Source organism: Pseudoliparis swirei, chromosome 9 (genome assembly GCF_029220125.1).
Source record: "Pseudoliparis swirei isolate HS2019 ecotype Mariana Trench chromosome 9, NWPU_hadal_v1, whole genome shotgun sequence".
NCBI lineage: Eukaryota > Metazoa > Chordata > Actinopteri > Perciformes > Liparidae > Pseudoliparis > Pseudoliparis swirei.
The window spans coordinates 7222212-7246186 of NC_079396.1; the positions used below are offsets into that span (position 1 = coordinate 7222212).

Here is a 23975-nt window from a genome sequence, read left to right on the forward strand (position 1 = left end):
CAGTCTGTAGATGGGTTTAACATATTTTCAGCATAAAGGCAATACAAGACAGCATAAAGGCTCTACATGCATAATCAAATGCGTAAATACTTGAAGTGAGACATCAAATAACAATTGAGTGACATACAAAGTGGCCAATAACACTTCTCGATTTAATTATTGTTAAAACAACAATGGGGGTTGGTCATCGGCAGCTCCGCGGCAGTGGCCTCTCTCATCTTTTCATGCTCTTTGGACGTCCTACCGTTGTCAAATATCGCGGTAACTGCCTCCATAATCACTACGTAATGTGCCGTGCTGCTTCTAGCGGCGCTGGTGACAGTGCTGAAAGCTGTTGGGGTGAGTTTTTCGTAATTTTCCCGTTTGTGGAACATTTCGAACATTCGTTCGAGTTGTGTCAGGTGGACGTTTGTGTTTTGTACCCAGCGGGTCTTTCGAATTGAACCGTTTTTAGACATACGCAGAGCTCGGGCCTGGGTGGGGGCAGCCGTGTTTTTCCTCGCCATGAATCTCTCTCACACACACGCACACAAGGATCAAGCAGTCCAGCAGGCACGCTAGCTAACCGTAGCCGCTGTTAGCCACCTAGCATTGCGAGCGGCCTCGCGACGTTGTTAACGAGACACACAGACGACTCTCTGTTTCTGTGTCTCTGAAACGCGTAACGTCACAAATGAGGGGCCGCTTTTATAAGATGGACACGTTAAACATTAGTGACAGACGCGGTACTTGAGTAGAGCGGATTGCGGCACTTGGCCATAGTTTCTTTGTTGTTCCGTCCTCGTGCCGTTAGCTCCGATAACGTTATCTCCTCTGTCTGTTTATTAAAACCACTGACTATGTATTGAGGCCCTCGTTAGTTAGTTAAACGTTATTGCTTAAGGTCCTGGCTTTATTTCGGCGTCACATATCGTACATTACCAACTATCATGTGTCGATTAAACCAAATGTCCATCAGAATACCCGCTGTCGCGAGGCGGTGGAGTGCAGTGCTACCCAGATCTACATAATGTTTTCATTCAACGTATGCTGAAATTAGCTACTCGTTTAAAAGAGGGGTTCCGAATTTGTCGCGACACCCAATTATTTTTGGATGCCTCAAATGTTGCAACCAAGTGTATGCGTTTTAGAATCAACCACGACACATTTAAAAACGTAAGCTAGTTTTTGTTGGTGGAGACTGGTATGCTAGTATCGGTTCACAATAATGACACAAATGTGTGCTTACTTTTCGAGAACTTTCTTCCCAGACTCCAAGCTATGCCACGTACGTACTCGTGATAACAACCAAATGACTAGGTGTGCTAACTTGCAGCGCAGTGACCATGTCGCAGTGAATTAATCTCCATTTTTAAAAGTCGGTGGCGTCCGGGGGGGGGGTGTATAATGGCTGTTTACCACGTTAGCATGAGATGCTAATCTGTCTGGTTGAGTTCGTCTACACAAGGTCATTAAGATGCTTCAGTCACCGTGTGAGTTAGTTTGACGAGTAAGCGGTAGCGAAACGAAACTCATCTTTGATTGTTCCGGCACATGTTTGTATTTATTGTAGAGTTTGAGTGTTGGACATGAATGTACATTAGCTGTCTTAGACGTGACGTTTTCGTGCTGCAACGTGTTGGACTCGGCCATATTAGCGGTTCCAGCTGAGTATGGCGGATCGCTCGGAAGTCACATGGTCTGTGCTGTCAAGGCAGTTGTTCGGGGCCAGACCGGGGCTGCGACGTCGTGTTCGAGTATGCGAGACCAGATACTTGATCATGGGTCGAGTAGTCCCCTTTGGTCGCGACTGGGGCCGTCTGTACTGCCCCGATAGTCTTTGTTGTTTCATGATCACCGAAATTGTCTGTATCCATATTCCTCATGCTGACGGAAAATGAGTGTTATTTTGTTGTGTGTTTTCTGTTACTGCGTCACCAAAAGCTGGAGGGAGAAAAAAAGAAGTTTGTTTTCATGGAGCAGTAGTCTATGTTCCTTGCTCATCACCTTTAACCCACTTAACCAACCCATCATGTGATAAGTGACTTCTTTATTTGTACTATCACTGCATTGTAAAGCTTTAGTAACAGTTGATCTGTTCCCCCCCCCCCCCTCATCTGAGCCTTGCCAATGTAAACGCAAACCATGCTTTATATAAATGAAATTAAACGCCCCCCTTTCGCTTAGTTTAATGAGACCATTTGTGTTTTAACTTGTGGGCAGTGTGTGGGAGATTGGAGCTATTGCAACACAGTCACAACAGAATATATATCATAAAAAGGCGGCCCCTGGTCAGAAATGTTGCCATAAATATCATGGCCTGAATTAAAAATACACAAACTGACTTGTTGAGCCACAATTTCTGCCTGTCAGTCAGCTGGCCGGTGTTGTCTGATTTGGTCCAAATGCACCTGGGGAAAACTTTTTCTTTTTTTATTGTAGTCCGAGGGCAAATCTAGTATTCTCAAAATATCTTCAAGATACTTGTCGTCCATTGTTTTGGTTTTTTCATTCTTAGTTTCATTGCAAACCCTTTGGACGTTAATCTTTTGCAAAAGCCCTAGAATATTGCTCTGTAAATTTGTTGTTAATCAACAATGTGACGAGGGATTCTCTGCTCTAACCAAGTGTGCTTTTCTCCCGAACAGTATGAAGTGAAACGGAACTGAATTTTTGTACCATCCGCAACTGCTTGAAGTTCAGATCACCACAAGGAAACCGAAAACAAACCTTCCCGAAACAAGCAAAAGTTGCAACACTGAAGACGCAAAAAACAACGGATCACTTCAAGGGTTTAAAAGAAGAAGAAAAACACGAAGCAACCAAATCCTGAAACGACCAAAGAAGACGCACGTCCGCCCAATTGAAACCTAGAAGATAAGCAATCCTGCGCCCAAGCATATTCTGAGAAGACTTAACTGATCTGAAACCAGAAGTTTGTGCCTACTCAACAGCTTTGACAAAGCACACGTCCCAACGCTGCTCCTAGCCCTCCTCATCCTCACCACATCACGACTCACCACCGGGGTGTGGAGTGGGCTGCTATCTGCTAGTTTTATTCCCCCCCCCCCCATAGTTTCCTCTCCCATCTTTCCCCATTTCTCACTTTTTCATTGTCTTTTTTTTTTCCTCGGCAGTGTTATTACACCTGCAGGTTTTTTTTTTTGTGGCACTAGATTCCCCCCTCTTTTTTTTGCTTTATGCAACCATCTAGAGCTTGTGCCAGAAACCTGTAACGTGTGTGTGTGTTCAACTGTGTGCATGAAGAGATCTGCAGGAACTGCCGAGTCGACGAGATCCTGAGAATTACGAGATTCAAGACAACACAGAAAGGTGGGTGTCAGTCGGTGTTTCCTTTATAACATGAGACCTATCATATACTGTACTTTTTCAATTGTTTAGTCAACTTATGATTTATATTGTCTTGTTTTGAATGATTCCCCCCCCCTCTCCCTCTCTCACACGCACACAGTCTGCTGAAAATATTTCCCTGTAAGAGTTCAGCAAAAAGAAATTGAAAGTTGGGTGGAATTGGTAAATTCCCACTTTGTGCACATTACCGTACGATGCGTATTGCGAACACTCGATTCTTATTTTAGTTCTCCCAGCTGTGCTCATTTTAGGCAGCAATGCAGAGCTTGTTTTATTTTTTGTAACTCAACCTGAACAACAGCACGTTATGTCCAAAGTTGGACCTTCAATCGCGTGAGTCCGTGCTGCTATTCTTACAATTGCTTCTTATTCAAACTGGATCCGGATTTGTGGCCAACGATTACAATTTGGGGTTTCAATTTCCAAATGGACACACCGATTAGCACACTGTCGACCAGAGATCAAAAGCTGCAGAGGTTGATTTGTAATGCCGATTTGAGCGTTTGATTAGTCAGTGACTTCTATATTGCCATTGGCTAGAGACGGCTGTTAGTAAAACTGTAGCCGGCTGAACTGAATGGCCACCACCTCCCAAGAAGTTGAACTGGTTATTCGATTTAGTGTGTCAATTATTTGATTGCCTCTCTACACCCAGCCCGCACCTTTTTAAAAAAAATAAAATAAAATTCTAGTCATATTCTGTAGCTTTAAAGTCCTATTCTAGCCCAGTTCTGTTGCTTTTTTCAACTCTCCTCCCTGGGGCATTTAGAAAGCCCACAGCTATTTGTATTTTTTTGGTTTGACACATGGCCCACCGGCTGACCTATCTGCCTTACCCGTTATGTTTGTTCCTCTCTTCACCCTTGCAGACATCCAGCGGTGTATCATTGGGTGGTTACATTTAAGAAAAAAACTAAACAAATAGAGCTCAGTCTAACAGTCAAGCAAAACAAACATTCAAACAATAAATCAAATTCAGCAAGTGCTCGAGCAAGTTCGGTCCGAGTTTATGGGAAAATATGGGCAGCCCTTGGAAAGGCTTTGTTGAGTTTACCTTGCCTGCGTCACCACCCACCACGTTCGTTAGCGCTGACCTGAGCAGCACCTCCCCCGTCGGACTCAGCCTGTCGCCATATGGCCGATCCGTAAGTTCCACCTTCCCACCTCTTTTTCTACATGCCCCACCCCCATCAAGCACCCATCCATCCACCTTGCCCTGCATCTCTCTGTTGTGAATGGCCTAAACTCCTTCATCCTTTCCGGGCTCCAGAGACTAGCCTCTTGTCCGCTGTAAAGTTGTAGGGTGAGGGGTGATCTGCTGGTACCCCCCCCCCCCCCCCCCCAAAAAAAAGTATGTAGACATTTAGGAGTAATTGCTGCACGGGTATCCAAACCAAATACTCTAGCATGCATACTGTGCACTTGGCTTAATGTCCTGTGTTTAAGGGCTTTGAAGCATGGAATACCTCCATGTCATGTCTTCTGTTGAGAGCAGGGCAGTACAGGGCCTATCAGAAGAGGCTGCTCTGGGAGCCCCCCCCCCCCCTCATAACCCATCACTAACTATATCCACTGTGGATGCACCTCTGTTTGACCTCATTTGCATTTTCTGGTCCTCCATCTTTCAGTAGTTTTACTTCACTTGGCCTTAAGTTGCATTCGCTGCACTCCACTCGAACCACTTTACCATAACTGGCTGTTTAAAGAGGTTGGTTCATCTTATATATTTTTTTAGTTTAGTCTGCCTTCTCCGTAGAGTCCCCCTGTCTGGATATGTTTGCGATTACAGCTACTGGTTGGTGCCATCGATGGATGCCGAAATGATGAATGTCACGGTTGCAGAGTCATTGTTGCGTTGAGGCCTTGCGGTTTTCTCACGGCCTGGCATTGTGATGTCAGGATTAGAGTGTTGATGGTTGTGATTAGGGCTGCAACAACGAATCGATAAAAATCGATTTTTAAAATAGTTGGCAACGAATTTCATTATCGATTCGTAGTGTCGAGCGATTATTACGGCGCTCAATAAGTCACGGAGTATAAACAAAGTTGAGTTGAGCGCAGAGCGGCGCAGGAGAAACAAGAGCGGAGCGAGAGGGAGAGGAGAGACTGAACGCTGCGTTGTGAGAGCCAATCAGCGCTGAGCTGCTCCGCTGTTGATGAATCTAATTGGCTGCTGCTGCTCACGTGGCGCTGGATGCGGAAGTCATTCACGTAGTCGGAGACATTCACGGAGCTAAGTGCGCCTACAGGTGACGTTATGAACCCAGACACCAGGGCGCTACATGTCACGGCGTGTGTGGCATTTCCACAAGAGTATAACGTAGAAAACGTGGTTATTTATTCCGTGGCGGATAGCGGAAAATATTTTTCCACGGAGAAAGGCAACGGAGATAAGCCCCGACGCCACTCGCTGTGTGCGCTGCGCGCGCAGACATTTATCGGAGCGGAGCAGCGCGTGCGCTCTGATCGCTCTTTTAATGAAGTATCGATACTAAAAATATGCTAAATCACATCGTTTTTAACGTACGGTACTTTGTTAGCATCGCTGCAGCGTGACGGCAGCAGATGTAGCGGACTAACATTCAAGCTAACCTAACTTCCCAAACGCTGTCGACATCTGAACGCTGATTGGCCGAGACGCGACACGTCAGGTGAAAAAAATAATAAATCGGAACGCGTCTCTGATATTGTTCAGGGGGCCGGTCCACATGGGGACCACTGCTCAGGATAGGAAAGCTGTCAGTCTGTTTTTGACGGGTTCATCACCATGGTGACCAGTGAACAGGTTCATCACATGCTGACCAGTGGATCTCCAGGACCTTTCCATGACTAAACCAAATTTCCATGATTAAACATTTTGTGAAAACTGTCTATATGTGACAAAGTGAGAAGATGTAGTATTTAAACTAACAATGAGAATTCCAAAGCATACCGTATATATACCGTGTAAATTAAAATGTGAATAAAACACATTTGCATTACTTATCCAAATATTTTGGGATTTTATTTTTTTTCAATTACTTTTATAGGTCTGCTAATAGCCATTTAAAAACTCCATGACTTTTCCAGGTTTTCCATGACCGTACGGACCCTGTTTTGAATAAAGGGTTGAAAATTAAAGTGTTTTTTTATCCGATTAATCGATTAATCGATAGCATAATCAACCGATTAATCGATTATCAAAATAATCGTTAGTTGCAGCCCTAGTTGTGATCATAGTATATTGCGAAATTCCTACACGTTGATGCTCCAATAATTTGTGACTGGCTGATGTAGGAAATGATGTTGGACCAGCAAAGTATTTAACAGGATTATGCCTCCTTTTTTTCTTTTTTTTTGCGAAATAACGTAACTACTTGTGATATCTGGAAAAGCGGGTAAATATGCTCGTTGTCAAAGCTGTTGCCTCCTCCCAACAGCAAATCAGAGTCCTATCCCCACTGTCAGAAATGGAGAGAGGCTCCTCTGAACCCCCGGTGGCCCGCAACACCGACTCCGCCCCATCTGCTTCCACTGATCCCGTGCCCATACCCCGCTCTGCCTCCGTCTCTTGCCAGCCCCACCCGGGAAGTAAAAAACACAAGCGGACCCCCTTATATCAGAGATCAGTAAGAGGGCATGTCCGGCGGTCCCCGCGCGCGACCTAACAGCGCCTGTACTGCCGTTGTGTCGGGAAGGTTTCGCTAATCGCATGGTTTTGTAGTGAAGAGTGAGTTTAACCCGGGTGTTTCGGCAGGTTTGTATTGCTGCGCCGGTTTGGTCACTGGTTGGTTGGTATACGAGGTCTAACCAGAATGCATTAAAATGTTTCGTCTATACGTTGTTTTGGACCTAAAAAAAATATCACATGACTCATTCAGGGAATTTGAAGTGCATGACACTTAGACTGGAACAAGGAAGTGCCATGTAATTTTTGCCTTAGTTTCTTTCCCCAGTGAGAACTTCAGAAATTCAATTTTGGCATTACGAATAAGTTTACCTTCGTCGATAGCCAGAGAGCCCCAGAAGACTCCGATGTAGCTTTCCTATTGCGTTTCCCCCCCCTCCTCCCCACTTCCTTTTGAAGTTTGCTGTACCTGCATGTCTGAAGTTTTTCTTTTAAGGTGCGCATCAAACACCACATTAACTGTGACTTTTTAAAATGTATTTATTTTTGTCAGCTCCATTTTGATCTACTCCTGGATGCATTCTAACACTTGTTTCTTCTCTTTACACCCAACCAGATGAGTTTTGACCCAGGCATGCTCCATAACAATGGGCACACTGCGTATGCCAACAGCACGGGGCCCGGCATCCGAGAGACTGGTGTGGTGGAGAAGCTCCTTACGTCATACGGGTTCATACAGTGCTCTGAGCGTCAGGCGCGTCTCTTCTTCCACTGCTCCCAGTATAATGGCAACCTGCAAGAGCTTAAAATAGGAGGTGAGAGGCCTGGGAATGTGACGACAATGAATGGCCAACGTTCAAACAATTTGCTAACATCTTTTTTTTCTCCCGCATCTCTGTCCTCAGATGATGTAGAGTTTGAGGTATCCTCTGACAGGCGCACTGGCAAGCCCATAGCAGTGAAGTTGCTAAAGATAAAGCCAGAGGTGCTGCCAGAGGAGCGCATCTCGGGCCAGGTGGGGCCAGACCTGCACGCCTATCCCTTTACTGTGCTGCATGGTTATATTCATCCAGTTAAGAAACACCATTTTATTTTTGGTTCTGTCGTTGTCTGTCAATTGAACATTTATATGGCCCATTGTGTTTTTTTTCTACCAAATCCTGCATCTAAATTTAAAGAACAAGCTATCCCATCAAGAGTTAGAAAACATTAAGATTTCAGATTGGCTTTTTGCACCGAGGTGCTGAATATCTATAGAATTAATATAGTCACGTGATCAATGTAACTGTCCAGTCTGTGTATTAATGATATGTTAATGCTCACAGCAGCTAGTATAGTGCAGTTGGTCAGTCTCTCAAACGAGTCTCACATGTACAGGTCTTTAAAGATAATTATAAAACGCGCACACATAATTTCTACCTGTTACTTTGAAATTCAACCATTTCATCCATTACATGTCTAGAGCTATTATTAATCGGGCTTTGCAAATACAATAAATATTCAACCTCGAACTGGCAGAGCACTGCACTAACTACCTCCGTCTGTCATCTTCCCCTCCTCCGCAGGTTGTTTCGGCAATCCCGGTGCACTTGGACGGAAAGTCTGCACCGGGCCAGGTGCCCACTGGCAGCGTTTGTTATGAAAGAAACGGGGTAAGTGGAGTAAGTGAAGTCCAAAAACCGGAATGCTACACAAAACAAATAAAAGTGCATGACACACAAAATGAGCAGACATAATCGGAGGCATCCTAACAATTGAATCAAAGGTTAGGTCCCGGACCCTTTAACACCGTTGTGTTGTCTTTCTACAGGAGGTGTTCTACCTTACTTACACCCCTGATGACGTGGAGGGAAATATCCACCTGGACACAGGCGACAAAGTCAGCTTTTACATGGAAACCAACAAGCAGTAAGTCTTCACGCTGCATCAGTATAGTCTTTAATCATTCCCAGCTTGCACTCAACGTTTGTATATTGAACCTTTTCTCGCATTTCAGTACCGGTGCAGTCAGCGCTCGTAATATTCAACTTGTGAAGAAAAAGCAAATGAGGTGCCAGGGAGTGGTGTGTGCTACAAAGGTAAGGGCTGCTAATCATTACATGGACCTGTAGACATACTAGGGCTACTATGATTTGTGACAATGCGAAAAATACAAAACGAATGCACTTCTGTTGAACAGTAGTTGTACAGAGTATTTGCCAACCTAGCCACTAGCTTGTTTTTAAATTGTGTATATATGTATATATATTAGGGATGCACCGATCTGATCGGCGCCGATCCATATCGGCCGATATTCCCATTATCGGTTTTGATCGGCGTTCTCAAAACGGCCGATCAGATGACGTAACATCTGCGAGAACTATCAGACGTTTCAATCGCGGCGCACTGCAACGGAGACGATGCGCCCGGCGAGGGCCGCAGAGGTCAGAGGTCCACGAGGGGATCCTCACGCGGCGTCCCCGTCCCCCGAGTTGAATCTCTGGGTCGACTCAGCCGACACTCACATGTCTGCCCCTATAGACTGATGTTGACGGTAAACGCATTAGATCGGGAGCGCGCGAGGGTTTTGATAAAGTTAGCGGAAGGATTTAAGTGACAACATCCGGTTTTGCAAAGTTAGCGGAAAGAACCACGTGAAACAACATCCGTTTATCAAAATAAGATGTCGCCAAATTATACACGAACATATAAAAGTAAACAATGAACTGATTTTGTATCTTTATAGATCGTTTCTGAGATGTAGCTTAAATTATGCTAACATTAAAACATTTTTACTGTACCAAGGAAGAGTTTATAAAAATAAGTCAGACTTTTGTATGTTAAAGCCCATTATGTAGTTTTTCCCTTTTAGCGCCCCCTTCAGTTTTTGAGGTATTTAACGTTTACTTCAGTGTCGTAAATACCCAGTTACGATAGATGCAGCCCGGTAGAAGCAATCCGGCGACTGTTTCTATTTTGGATTTATACCAACGGGCGGGATCACTAATGCGAAGACTGCGCAGGAACACTGAACTGGGCCCAGCACCTACCGGACTAGGTTGAAGTAGCGCGGGGATTGAACGCGGCGCCTCGCCACGTTTCCGCCTGGTCGGTCAGCTGTTTGCCGGCTTTTGGGGGGAGGGCGGGTGTGTGTGCGCATGCAGTCATTTACTTTTGTTTGGTGGGACTGCATAGACTTTGGGACTGTCGGGATCCGGGGATTATACTTCGTTTTGAGTGGGTTTGATTGTTTGTAGTGTATGTGTTCATTTTGGGGGCTTGCCGATGCATTGAATTTGATTTAATATTATAACATTTGGGTTTCCGCATATCGACTGTTTTTCTTTTACGACCATTTGAGCAGAGAGAGTTAACACCAGAACTCGCAGATCCGCCCATTCCCTTTTTTTTAGCGTATTGTACCTTTTCCCCGTGATTGAGTTGCTAAGGGCGAATTGTTACAACATAACCAAAAGAATGACAACATTTAGTTTGGATGAAATACCGATCGCGTTTTCAGCCTATATACGTTGTTTTCTAAATGTTTGAATGTGGAGTACGTGTGATCGAATAAAATATTGTTGACAACACCAAAAAGCTACATAAAAAAGCTACCCTTACACTGTAGCTGCGAGCGTGGAGTGGCACTATATGACATTGCGTAATCACTGCCGGAAAGCAGGTCGAAGGACATCCGCCCCGGAGCGGGCGGCTCCAGAATCTTACATAGCGGAGTTATTTCCCCACAGACCCCCGATGGCAATGGCGGAGACGCAAATCGCCATATTAAAAGTCATTGTATCGGCACAATTTTTTTCAAGCTGTTATTTTAAGGTACAATTGTTACATAATGTTACTTTAAGAAAAGTCCTGTATATAGATTTCCCCAAGAGTTCCAGGAAATGAATAATGCAGATGTGTTCCATACATATCTGAAATCCCCTACAATAGCAATAAAACAATTTTAATGTATCAATTAGGACATTTTTCAAAGTAAAAGTCCTAAATGTTTAAAGAAATCGGTAATTTCTTTAATGTTTGAGGTGCTTTATATATGTATTTCCTGCTACACAATAAATAGAATGCTTCAATCGACACGTGATCGGTATCGGATCGTCAGGTACTGATTTCAGTGATAGGTATTATCGGTGATCGGCAGATACTGATGTCAGTGATCGGCACCAAAAAACTGATCGGTGCATCTCTAATATATATATATTTCTTTAAACGCATAATCTTAATCTTATCCAAAGCAGGTCTGAATGCAAATGCTAAATTATTATATCTGTTTCCATTCCAGTTTCACCACACATACATTAAATGATGATATATTGATTGAAGTTAAATATGTGGATACAATCTTTTGTCAACATTTTCTAATCCTATTCTTTAATCCCAAGTAACCCTCTGTGCTGTTGAGGGCAGGATCTCTCATTTTTCGATGTACCTGTTATGTTGAATCCCTGTGTTGTCTTTCAGGAGGCCTTTGGGTTCATTGAGCGGGCCGACGTGGTGAAGGAGATCTTCTTCCACTACAGCGAGTTCAAGGGTGATCTTGAGGCGCTGCAAGCTGGAGATGATGTTGAGTTCACCATCAAGGACAGAAATGTAGGCGTTGCACCTCCACCATCAGGAAATACCCCTTACCCCCTGATGAAATGGCAGAATGTGTGTCTGTACAGCTTTTTAACGGTTTGTTCTTTTGTCCCGCAGGGTAAAGAGGTGGCCACCGAAGTGAGGCTGCTCCCCCAGGGCACGGTGATCTTCGAGGACATCAGCATTGAGCAGTTCGAGGGCACCGTCGTAAAGGTCATTCCTAAGGTCCCCACCAAAAACCAGGCAAGTGGATCAAGTCTGGCGAGTTGAATGATTCGTTCGGTAAAGTATTTGGCTGTCAAAGCGAGCGTGGAACCTGTGACCCATCAACCGAGAATCTAAAATCTTTCCTCGATGGTTCTTCCATAGAACGACCCCCTTCCAGGCCGTATCAGTTCCCGCATTGGTTTCAATGACAAGGAGCTACCATTCGGCGAGAAGGACACAAAGTCCAAGGTGACACTTTTGGGGGGAGACCACATCCAGTTTAACATCTCCACCGACCGCAGGGACAAGCTAGAGAGGGCTACCAACATCGACATCCTCCCAGACACCTTCGACTTCACCAAGGAGACCCGTGAAATGGTGGGAGGAGTAACTGGCTTTCCTTGCAGTGGTCATTTATAGAATGCAATGTATAGATTAAAAATGACGTCAGTATTCTTTGAACTGGAAAAACAAATACCTATCTCCTTTCAGGGCGTGATTGCGGCTATACGAGACGGCTTTGGTTTCATCAAGTGCGTGGACCGGGACGCCAGGATGTTCTTCCACTTCAGTGAAGTCCTGGAGGAAAGCCAACTGCACATCTCAGATGAAGTGGAGTTCACTGTTGTGCCTGTAGGTCCTGTTTATAAGCTTTTCACAAAAGTATGTATTCTGTCTCATTACTTAATCGGGCACTATTTTGGTTATTTGTAAATTGCACGCTAAATCGAATGTCCCGCTGTCTCTAGGACATGCTGTCAGCTCAGAGGAACCACGCGGTGCGCATCAAGAAGCTGCCCAAGGGCACGGTGTCCTTCCATACCCAGTCTGAGCAGCGCTTTATGGGTGTGGTGGAGAAGGAAGTCGTGGCAAACAACACCAAGAATGTCAGTCCCACCAAGGCCAAGGAAAAGGAAAAGGTACCATGATGCACAATATTTAGAACAATATTATGGTACGTAAAAACAAACCCAGTGCATTCAAAAAATTTTAAAAAACACTTTAGTTCTAATTTTCCTCTTTTCTTTCTTGTCCAATGGTCCTTCATGCTCCTTGTTGGTTTAGAAAAAAGACAAGGTAGGACTGAGATGTTCTGCATGAAGCCACAAGATTAAAGTCTCAAGTCACCGATGCAAACGTAGTCTGCAATAGTCTGCATCACTAACATTAGTCAAATAAATAATTACTTTATTCCTAGACTTAACTTGGAACGATTGACAAACAATGCAGGAAGTGTAATGTGGACAAGCCTTGTTTAAAGGGTGTCTTGTTCCTCTTATTTTTCAATCTGGACAATTATAGTAATTGGATCTGACATGATCACAACAGATTAAGAAGCATAAAAAGTGCCGCTCAGTTTTCTGCGTTCAATCAGCCTAGCAAGCTTAATTTGTACCCTCGGTGATAATGCCAGCAAATTGCATGTCGCGATTGGTTCAGGCAATTACCACGACTGACTAAGAGGGAGAATAAATGATGCGCGTACTGCAGAAGGATTGCTGGTGAAACTGCAATACTGACTGGTAATTATGCAGCCCTGCATAGCGGTGGCTGTAACTCAGAGCTGACGCTAACCAACTCGGCTGTTCCGGTATCTCACAAGCTTGTGTGGGCTGTCTGTACACCATCTCCTAATCCACTACATGCACCTTATATCATCCAACTAAATCATCTTGAGACATGGAAGCGGTTGTAGCCTTGGGCAGCGGTTGTGATGCTCATTATGCAAATTGGTTGCCCCTCTCTGTAGGAGGCTGAGGAAGGAGTGATTGCATATGAAGACTGCGGAGTGAAGCTCACGGTGCCGTACCACAACAAGGACCTAGAAGGAGGAGGGTACCCACAGGTCGGAGACAAGGTATGTACGCAGTGATGCTGGACTCTGTTATTTATAACTTCAGATGCACCAAAGAGTAAAAATACAATGTAAAGCTCTGAATATTGCCCACAGTTTGAGGCTTCTGTTTGCTTGTGGTGCTTTAGATTTATTTGTGACCTATTCGTGTTTGTCCTCTAGGTGGAGTTCTCCATCAACGAAGTGAAGCGCACCGGCCTGCAGAGCGCAGTGTCCGTTCGGGTCCTCAACCGCAATGCCTCCAACGCCAAGAGACTGCTTGGATTTGTCGCCACGCTCAAGGACAACTTTGGCTTCATTGAGACGGCAAATCACGACCAGGAGATTTTCTTTCACTACAGGTAGAGGTTTCGGGAGAGTTGTATGTCGTTTCACTCGGTAACGACGGCCAAACATCTGCCAATTCAAATCAGATTCTCGGTGAATATTCTTCTTTTCCCGCAGTGAAATGTGTGGCGACTTGGAAAACTTGGAGCTGGGCGACACAGTGGAGTACACTCTCTCTAAGGGAAAAGGGAACAAAGTCAGTGCTGAGAAGGTTACCAAAGTGGCTGCAGGTATGAGAGTTTGATTTGAATATGTGGCTTTTGTTAGTGTGTGTATATATGTGTGTGTATACACTACCGTTCAAAAGTTTGGGATCACTTAGAAATGACTTTCAAAGAAAAGCACTGTTTTTTCAATAAAGATAACATTAAATTAATCAGAAATACACTCTACATTGTTAATGTGGTAAATTACTATTCTAGGTGGAAGTGTCTGGTTTCTAATGAAATATCTCCATAGGTGTATAGAGGCCCTTTTACAGCAACTATGACTCCAGTGTTCTAATGGTACATTGTGTTTGCTAATCGCCTTAGAAGACTAATATCTGATTAGAAAACCCGTGCAATTATGTTAGCACAGCTGAAAACAGTTATGCTGGTGATATAAGCGATACAACTGGCCTTCCTTTGAGCTTGAAGTTTGTAGAACAAAATTAATATTTCAAATATTAATCATTATTTCTAACCTTGTCAATGTCTTGACTATATTTTATATTCATTTGATAAATAAAAGTGTGATTTTTCATGGAAGACACAAAATTGTCTGGGTGATCCCAAACTTTTGAACGGTAGTGTATATATATGTGTTTATGCATGTGTGTATGTATAAATGTGTGTGTGTTAAAACCACTGTTCTCCACTTGTAGTGAATGGCATTAGCGTGGATGTCGATGCAACGGTTATGATGGGGAAGGTTATCCGTCCCTTGCGCAGTGTGGACCCCTCCCAGACAGAATACCAGGGGCTGATTGAAATCACGGAGGAAGGTTGGTGCCGAGTTATCACGAGACTTGTCGACCATTTACAGCACCGCGTTATCTTTGGTTAGAATAAGTCAACCCCCCCCCCCCTCCCCCCCTCACCACCCTTCTTTCCTTCTGGATTGATTTAAGGTGCAACTAAAGGCCCGAATTATCCCTTCGGCATCATGGGTATGTCAAACAAGGCCGATTGCCTGCAGAAAGGGGAACTTGTGAAGTTCCATGTTTGTACAGTGGCCCAAACTGGACAGAAGATGGCCTGTAATGTGGTCCCTCAACGCAAAGCGTTGGTGGAGTGTGTCAAAGACCAGGTAGGTTTCGCATCATGTGTTGACGTAACAGTGACTTCAAGCACAGGTTTTGCTGAGCAAAAAAATAACTAGGCCCCCCCACTCCCCCCTACCAGTTTGGCTTCATCACATATGAAGTTGGTGAGAGCAAGAAGCTGTTCTTCCATGTAAAAGAGGTGCAAGACGGCCTCGAGCTCCAGACCGGGGATGAGGTAGAGTTCTCCGTCGTCCTCAATCAACGCACAGGAAAATGTAGTGCCTGCAACGTACGCAGAGTCAGGTAAGCGCTATGGAACCTGGCTTGGGTTCATTTTTCAGAATATTTGATAACATTTTCAAGTGAATAATAAATTATATTATGACTTATTCTTGAAGGCTGTGGTTTTAGTATTTATACATATTATATTTTGGTCTAATTTTACTAGGATCAATTAATTCAGTGTTTTTATTTAATTTATTCTTGGTGGGCTTTTGTCTCTCCGCCTTCTTTCAATTTTTTCTTCTCGTATTCTGCATTGCCCCATCATTTTTATGAAGCACTTTTAATAGTTTTGAAATGTGGTATGTGTGTGTATATTTATCACACACACACACACTAAAATAACTTCCTTGGCTCATGTTGCAGCGAAGGGCCGAAACTGGTGGCGACTCCGCGTCCGGATCGACTGGTGAACCGGTTGAAGAGCATCACCCTCGACGACGCCAGCGCTCCTCGCCTGGTGATCGTCAGACAGCCTCGTGGTCCCGACAATTCAAAGGTGCGTCCAAGCCTGCGCAATCGGCACATTTTGTGTGTGTATATATGCGTGTATATTTTCTATTCGTGCCACTTGAACTAATTGTTTTAATTCTTTCTCCAAAGGGCTTTAGTGTGGAGCGCAAGACTCGCCAGCCCGGCGTCATTGACTGAGCAATACGCAGCCCCGACCTGTTTGGCGTTGGTGGGATGCTGTTGCAATGTGTCACGACAGGGGATAAGGGAAATTTGATCTGACACATGATCGCAAACACGCACACACAAACTCATACACAGACACACAAACGTTAATCGGCAGGTGTAATCTTTGTCCCCATTGATGCCTGCGAGGGAACTTTTTCTCATTCCACAGTTCCCTGTATGATGTACTGGATGCAGAGTTCAACACTACATGGTGTCTCGGCGTGGGTGGGTGGGCGTGCGTGTGTGTTGTATCCTAGAAGTGATTATAGTGTGTACCGGAGGTATTTCTTTGAGGGTCTCGTCCCTCTGAATCAGATTGATGACTGTGTGGCTGTCTATGTCCTGATCTTTTTTTCTCTATTTTTCTCTCTTTCTTTTTCTGGAATTCTGCACCTGTAATCTGTCCAGCAGTTTGCTTAGTGGTGTCTCACGTATTTGAGCATCTGCTCCGTTTTTTTTCATTTTCTCTTCGCTCATATTTTTGCTCCTTTACCCATGGAAACTTGAAATAGGTTCATTGTCACGTTTTCACTATTGTATGCTTTCCTACAAGACTCATAAAGCAAAGCAAAAGTTCCCTCCATAAGGAGGATCATATTTCTCATGTGCGAGCTTAAACTGAAGATTCTTCTCTGCTCGTTTTTTTGAGCAGTTTTTAAAACGCTTTATTGAAGAGCTGAAGTGAAAGCATGGTGTGTGTGTGTGATGTATGTGACCGTCAACGTAGTTAAACCAATCTGGAACCTTGAGACACCTTTTTGGTATTCACATGCTCCACTCAAGCAATTTTTTTTTTCCAGGTGCAGAATTCCTTGTGGCATCTTATATCTGCAGTTATTTTATACTGTTTTATTGCACATATTTTTGCTTTTTTCCATTGAGACTCAATCTGCTAATAATGAATTAAGTAAGAATAAGGTGCCTAAAAACTACAAGCAAAATAAAAAAAATGTAAAAAAGAATAAACACAAAATTAGATGTATCTTCTGTTCCCAGCCAACAGCCAAAACATCCAGAACAATCTTAGGGTGGCTTTCTTTTCTAGTAGAAATAATACTGATATGCATCCCAAACCTGTGGGTTGAACTATACTGTATTCTATGTAATGTGTGCTGCTTTCTTTTGCTTTTTTTTATATATATTTTTTTTATTTTATGTTTTTGCTTAATGGAAGTTCATTGAAACTTCATATATAACAAATTTAACTTAAAGAATGACAAAGGTAAAGTATGATAAATTCAGTAAAAAAAGCATTAAGAATCGGGATACAAGTTATCGAGCGCTAGAGACATGGGTGAGCTCTTTGTGCCTCTGCACATTAAGTTACAGTTGGTAGTGGGGTTGGGGTGGGGGGGGATTACATTTGAGATCACAGGGTTTCTGTTGAACCACGAACAGAGGTTCTCATGTACTTTTGTTAATGGTCTTGAATGAAACGATTGAATTAAAGTTTTATGAAAATCCTGTGCCGTTTTGTAAATGTCTTATTTCGGAGTGTGTTTCATTGCAGCCATTTGCTAAAATCCAAAAAAATTATTTGTCATTAATGTTCACTCCGCACCCCATCTTGACGGAAAAAAACAAATGTAGAAATTTTTGCACATTTATTAAAATAGGATAACTGAAATATCACATGGTCAAAAGTATTCAGACCCTTTGCTGTGATGCTCATATTTAATTGCATGCTGTCTATTTCTTCTGATCCTCCTTGAGATGGGTCTACTCCTTGGATTCCAGTCGTGTTTAAATAAACTGAACTTGATTAGGAAAGCCACACACCTGTCTATATAAGACCTTACAGCTCACAGTGCATGTCCGAGCAAATGAGAATCATGAGGTCGAAGGAACTGCCCAAGGAGCTCAGAGACAGAATTGTGGCAAGGCACAGATCTGGTCAAGGTTACAAAAGAACTTCTGCAGCACTCAAGGTTCCTAAGAGCACAGTGGCCTCCATAATCCTTAAATGGAAGAAGTTTGGGACGACCAGAACGCTTCCTAGACCTGGCCGTCCAGCCAAACTGAGAGGTAAAGAAGAACCCAAAGATCACTGTGGCTGAGTTCCAGAGATGCAGTAGGGAGATGGGCGAAAGTTCCACAAAGTCAACTATCACTGCAGCCCTCCACCAGTCGGGGCTTTATGGCAGAGTGGCCCGACGGAAGCCTCAGTGCAAGGTGTATGAAAGCCTGCTTAGTTAGCCAAAAAACACAAGGACTCCCAGACTGAGAAATAAGATTCTCTGGTCTAATGAGACTAAGATTGAACTTTTCAGCGTTAATTCTAAGCGTGGAGAAAACCAGGCACTGCTCATCTCCTGCCCAATACAATCCCAACAGTGAAACATGGTGGCAGCATCATGCTATGGGGGTGTTCTTCAGCTGGGGACAGGACGACTGGTTGCAATTGAAGGAAAGAAGAATGCGGCCAAGTACAGAGATATCCTGGAAGAAAACCTCTTCCAGAGTGCTCTGGACCTCAGACTGGGCTGAAGGTTCCCCTTCCAACAAGACAATGACCCTAAGCACACAGCTAAAATAACAAAGGAGTGGCTTCGGAACAACTCTGGGACCATTCTTAACTGGCCCAGCCAGAGCCCTGACCTAAACCCAATTGAGCATGTCTAGAGAGACCTGAAAATGGCTGTCCACCAACGTTCACCATCCAACCTGACGGAACTGGAGAGGATCTGCAAGGAAGAATGGCAGAGAATCCCCAAATCCAGGTGTGAAAAACTTGTTGCATCACTCCCAAGAAGACTCGTGGTGTACTAGCTCAAAAGGGTGCTTACTCAATTCTGAGCAAAGGGTCGGAATAGGCCTACTTATGACCATGTGATATTTCTGTTTTTCTTTTTTTAATAAATTTGCAAACATTTCTAAATTTTTTTCTCTCAAGATGGGGTGCTGAGAAATATTAATTATAGTATTAATTAGTATTAATGAGAAATATAATGAACTTTTTTGATTTTAGCAAATGGCTGCAATGAAACAGAGTGAACAATTTAAAGGCGTCTGAATACTTTCGGCACCCACTGTATATATATATATGTATATACATATATATATAATACAACAAAACTTCAAGCATTCAGTAGCTCTGAAAACTATTTTATATGAACCAATCCAGTGTTTGCTTATGGGCAAGAAATTAACCCATAAATAAAAGAAAGTTACAAAAATGAAACGGGGGGCTTCTTTTTTTCTATTTTCAAAGTTTTGAGCAAACATGTACACCACTGAAATTCATACGGTCACAAATGTGAATGAGCTTTATGAGCTGAAAGAGGCATTAAAAAACATTGTGGTACTAATTAATCATTCACAATAAATGTATAAATTCTAAACAAATTAAATGGAAAATGTGTTGATATAAATCACATTACATTAGTTTGGGGAGAGTTTAAACTTCAAATTTGCAGTCAATGAAATTTAGAGAAACTCATCTTATACAAAAACACTTGCGAAGTACCACAATGTTTTATGGCTTCTCACCAGAAGACCAGAGATGTAGCTCGGTGTAAGCTGTCAATCCCACCACTCTGAACTTTCACCAGGCGAGCAGTTCAATGTATTTAAATAGCAGAGAACCGTAAAATGAATCGTCCAATCAATTATTTCTTCAAGGCAACTTAAAAATAAATAAATCTGGAGCTGTGATGGAAGTTTTTGTGGCAGAATGTACAGATGTGTCAGGTTCTTGTCACGGGGTGAGGCTCAGGCGCAGAGAGACAGGCTGGACTCAATATGAATAACAAAAAGGCACTCTTTAATGAGGCAAAAGTTTACAACAAAAAAACAACAAGGTCCAAAAAGGGGCAGGCAGAGAATCCAGGTTCAGGGCAGGCAGGGTCAAACAGGCAGAATCAGGAATACGGCCAGGATGACGGGAAAAGGATACAGAACTACAGACGACAATCCAACAAGAAACAAGCGAAAGACTGACACAATATATAGGGGGGGGGGGAACAGGTGTACGACATCAGACAGTAACGAGATAAGAGTGGCTGAGGGCAGGTGCAGGGAATTAAACAATTAAGACAGAAGACACAGAGGAGACAGAGGAGACACGGAACACAGGAGAAACAGAACAGGGTGTTACAAGATGAAGCAGTCTTCTTAAAGCTTTGGGTTTCCATCGACAAGAGTGTAGCATGTAGGCTACGATGTATTCCATCATTTAGAACTCAAAGTGCAGGGAAACTCCTCTACCTGCAGATGGAATTTAATTTATAGTTTGAATCTTCTTTCATTTTCTATCTATTTAAAATAATGCCAACTGTTACAAATGCTATAGCATAAAAACGGTGTGCTTATATCTACTAACTTAGTGTTTGGGACTTGGTGCCACTCAGATAGATGGTGAGCTCCGAGCGGTGAGTCGCCGCATTCTGGCTCTGCGATTTTGGGATTTGGGCTTGAGCCCAGCGCGTCCACCACTCCCTCAGCTCGGTAGGCCCTGTGGGCCGCCGCTCCTTTATCTGGCTGGCAGGAACTCGAGCGTGAGGAGGGTTCAAGACCTCTCTGGGCGGGAACTTCCTGCTGTCCCCATCTGGATCAGATCGTTGCTGATTTAGATCCTCAGACGGGACAGTGGAAGTCTCCGCGGCTGCACTTGCGCCGCCTTCCGAATGTTCTTGAGCTGCGAAGAAATCAAGCCCCTGCATTTTGCGCCGGTACTCCTCCAGCTTGGCCTTGCACCCAGCGGCGTTCTCCCTCATCTCAAGGAACTGCCGCTGTAAATCCTTCTCGTAACCTTCCTCTGCCTTCAACTCGTTCTCCCAAAACTGGATCTGCTCCGTCTCCTCATCGACCGCCCTCTGCCGGGCTTCCCGCTCGGCCTTTCGAACCCCTTGTTTGTCCTCGAGCTCCAAAATCAGCCGGTCCGTGTTCGCGATCTGGACCTGCAAGTCCTGCAGACGGCTGAGTTGGCGCATTAAGGTTTCTCTCAGACCGCTTTTCTCGTCTATCGTTGCAGCATTGCCTGAACCGGACAAAGCCCCCTCCGAGCGTTTGCTTTCTTTCCCCCTCGTCTGACTTCCCATGCAGCAGGATGTTTGATGATCCAAGTCTGACGTGAGACTTTTCTGACCCCTGACCTTGCTTCTACTGCTTCGACCTGAGTTACCTTCGTCAACAGTGAGAGAAACGCCCAGAGAGCTGCGGTTCCTTCTATCAGTCTTCTTACTGCTTTCCTTATCACGGGCAGTGCTGTAGACCTTCCCCTTCCCCAAGCTCTCCAGCCATTCCCAGGCCTCCTCCATGAGCGTCAGAGACTTTCTCTTCGGCCCTTTCAGGTCCTCCTTGTTTTGCCGCTCGGTCTCTTGCCCTGAAAAGGACAGCGGTGGCAAGCTTTGACGATGCAATCCCAAAGAGGCGCTGCCCCGCCGCGTTCTGGCGCCCACGTCCTTTTTCCTCAGCGCTGGGCAGGGCTGGTATCGGCCCACTTTTGCCCTGCTCATGTCATCCCGGACCAAGGGCCCGTTGTGGAGCAGCGTGAGCCGGACCTCCCTCGCTTGCTCGCCGTATTTCTCCAGAGTCTCCAGGAGGCAATCGCCGGGGGCCATGCACCGCGTGAACTCTTTGAATTTCTCCTGTAACGTGTAGCGCCCGGGCCGCCCTGGAGAGAAGGACCACACTGTTAGCTGTCGGCATGCCAGAACGGTAATGGTTTTACCACGAAGAGCGGCGGATATACATTATACATACCCAGGGCTTGAGCCAGCGCGATGACTACGTCTTGACATGTTGTTTCCTCTGTAACGCCACAAACCACGCGTGGGAGACCGTCCACCAACACCTTCACTTCCATTGTGCCCAATCTGTTATTTGACGACATTGACGTGTACTATGTTAGGAGGAGGCAGGAGGCAGCGATAGGACCCCCAACCTCCCGGTAAGATTCTCGGTTAACTGTCATGCGTTAGTCGAGCTTGAAGTATGCTGACTTAATAATGGCTTTAAAAGAAAACTATTAAAAGCACCAACCTTTCTCTGCTTGGACCTCTCTGCTCTGGGGGAACCGTCTGGTCGGGAGGAACTCTTGAGCAATTAAGAGCAATTAGAGTTCCTGAAGTCACTTACCACGAGGGACGACTTGTGATCCCACCCATCTTGCATCGTTTTCATTTTGCCTGAAAGAACAGGGCAAAATTAAATTACACTGTGTCTATATAGAATGGAAAGGCTTATTTGTTCTTATTTTTCTCCCATAACATGGCATAGTGTGAAGGTGGATGAAGTAAATCCCCGGCGTCGCGTTACTCAAGCAAACTTCATCACTTGAGTTTTCTTTTGTTTCATATTCTGTTTCTATTTATTATTTAACGGTAATGCGATTTAGCTGTAAACCAGCTATAACCAAATCTAGATGGTGTTTTGTGTGATTCCGCACACACAATACACAACCACCATTTATTTATAGATAACTTAAGCACAATCAACAAACTGTAAAATTAACTATTAGAATGAGATTGAGATTACATCATGGAGAGACATTGTAACAGAAATCTACAGAATGGAGCAGATTACAGCTCATGTAAACCAAAGAACGGAAACATTTCTTAAACACTGGCAAAAGTGGTGCAACTATGTCACAGATAAATGGCCTGACTGTATTTCTTTACTCTATGGAAAATGATTTCTCCCTGCTTTATTGATAGTTTTGTTACTATGGTATTGTTTTTGTTTCTTTATTTGTATATGTGTTTGTTTTTGTTGTTGTTTTTTTACTTCTCTATATATATAGAATTTTAAAAATTGATATATGTGTATGTGAGATTCTGAACACTAATAAAATATAAATAAAAAAAGAATGAGATTGAGAATTGAAACTGAATTGACTTGAATGAAATAGATTCTAAAATGTGAAAATTGCTGCTGTAACTCTTTAGAGTCTTATGAAACTTGCCCTCCCTGAAAACCAGCGGTCCTGTATACGTGCATTCTCCAGTGTTGTGCTGCTTTTGAATATGGGCGTTTCTCTATCTTTCAAACAGGAAGGTTGATTACAATCCAGACGGAACATGTAAACACACTGAACTTGTAGACTGTGAAACCGGTGAGCATTGCAATTAAGCACATACTCGCTCCTCCTGTGCTTACTGCCATAGAATGCTGCAGGAATTAATGAGTCCTGAAAACCCAGGAATAACTTAGCATTTTTGCACTTCCGGTCCCCTCTTCTCAAAGTTGATGAGTTTAAGGGATGGGTTTTGGGTTAGAAGCCTGAAATAGGATCTGAAAGCTAAAGTGAATTTAATCTACAATATGTAATACGTCATGAAATACTCCACTCGTGAATTTTTAAGCTTTTACATGTCTGTAAAAAGGCAGTTAACAAGCTAGATTCTCACCACACCAACAAAAGTATGTGTTTGTGCGTGAGTAGTGAGTGCTTGTGCACTTCTGTCTCCGTCCACGGCTCATCTTGTGTTCTGCTCCAGCAAAGTGCATTATAGTTCAGATGGTCAGTTATGGCTGCATGCTCGACAACATCTCGTGGTTACGGTGACTCACACTTTTTCAAAACACTTTTTATTACCTATTATACTGCCATTAACTCTTTACCGGTAGGGAGCTTCATTTGAGTGCATTTCCGACCCCTAATCTGCTACCATGCGCCAACATTGAGGGGCTAAGAATTTTTAGCGAACAGCTAATAGAAGTACCCGTAGCAGTTGATTGCTTGTATGCATCACTGCTTGTTTTGGAGTTTGAATAAAGTGTGTTTTACAACGCTTTGCTAACCTTTGGTTGAGCACATCATCGAAAAAGTGATTATTTTGCATTCATTACATTCTGATGTTCACAGCATGTTTTGCTGCTTCTCTTTGCTGCTTGTATGACAT

General features: G+C 43.8%; 1 protein-coding gene across 9 annotated transcripts; it reads left to right on the forward strand.

Moving 5' to 3' along the window:
• The first annotated feature begins 233 nt into the window (after nt 1-233).
• On the forward strand, nt 234-17597 carry csde1 (cold shock domain containing E1, RNA-binding). Of its 9 annotated transcripts, none has more exons than XM_056423913.1 (22): nt 234-339; nt 2628-3312; nt 4221-4496; nt 6771-6959; nt 7575-7773; nt 7864-8030; nt 8524-8619; nt 8769-8866; nt 8955-9036; nt 11417-11545; nt 11651-11776; nt 11903-12118; nt 12233-12403; nt 12490-12660; nt 13491-13598; nt 13758-13936; nt 14040-14152; nt 14788-14907; nt 15034-15212; nt 15308-15471; nt 15817-15949; nt 16054-17597. In XM_056423913.1, exons 3-22 carry the CDS (start codon nt 4371-4373, stop codon nt 16099-16101), a joined length of 2814 nt encoding a protein of 937 aa, XP_056279888.1. In that variant the 5' UTR covers nt 234-339; nt 2628-3312; nt 4221-4370; the 3' UTR covers nt 16102-17597. The 9 variants fall into 9 exon arrangements, with proteins under 9 accessions (XP_056279888.1, XP_056279890.1, XP_056279889.1 ...); XM_056423915.1 differs by having other exon boundaries at nt 12233-12373; XM_056423914.1 differs by having other exon boundaries at nt 8524-8610.
• The last annotated feature ends 6378 nt before the right edge of the window (nt 17598-23975 follow it).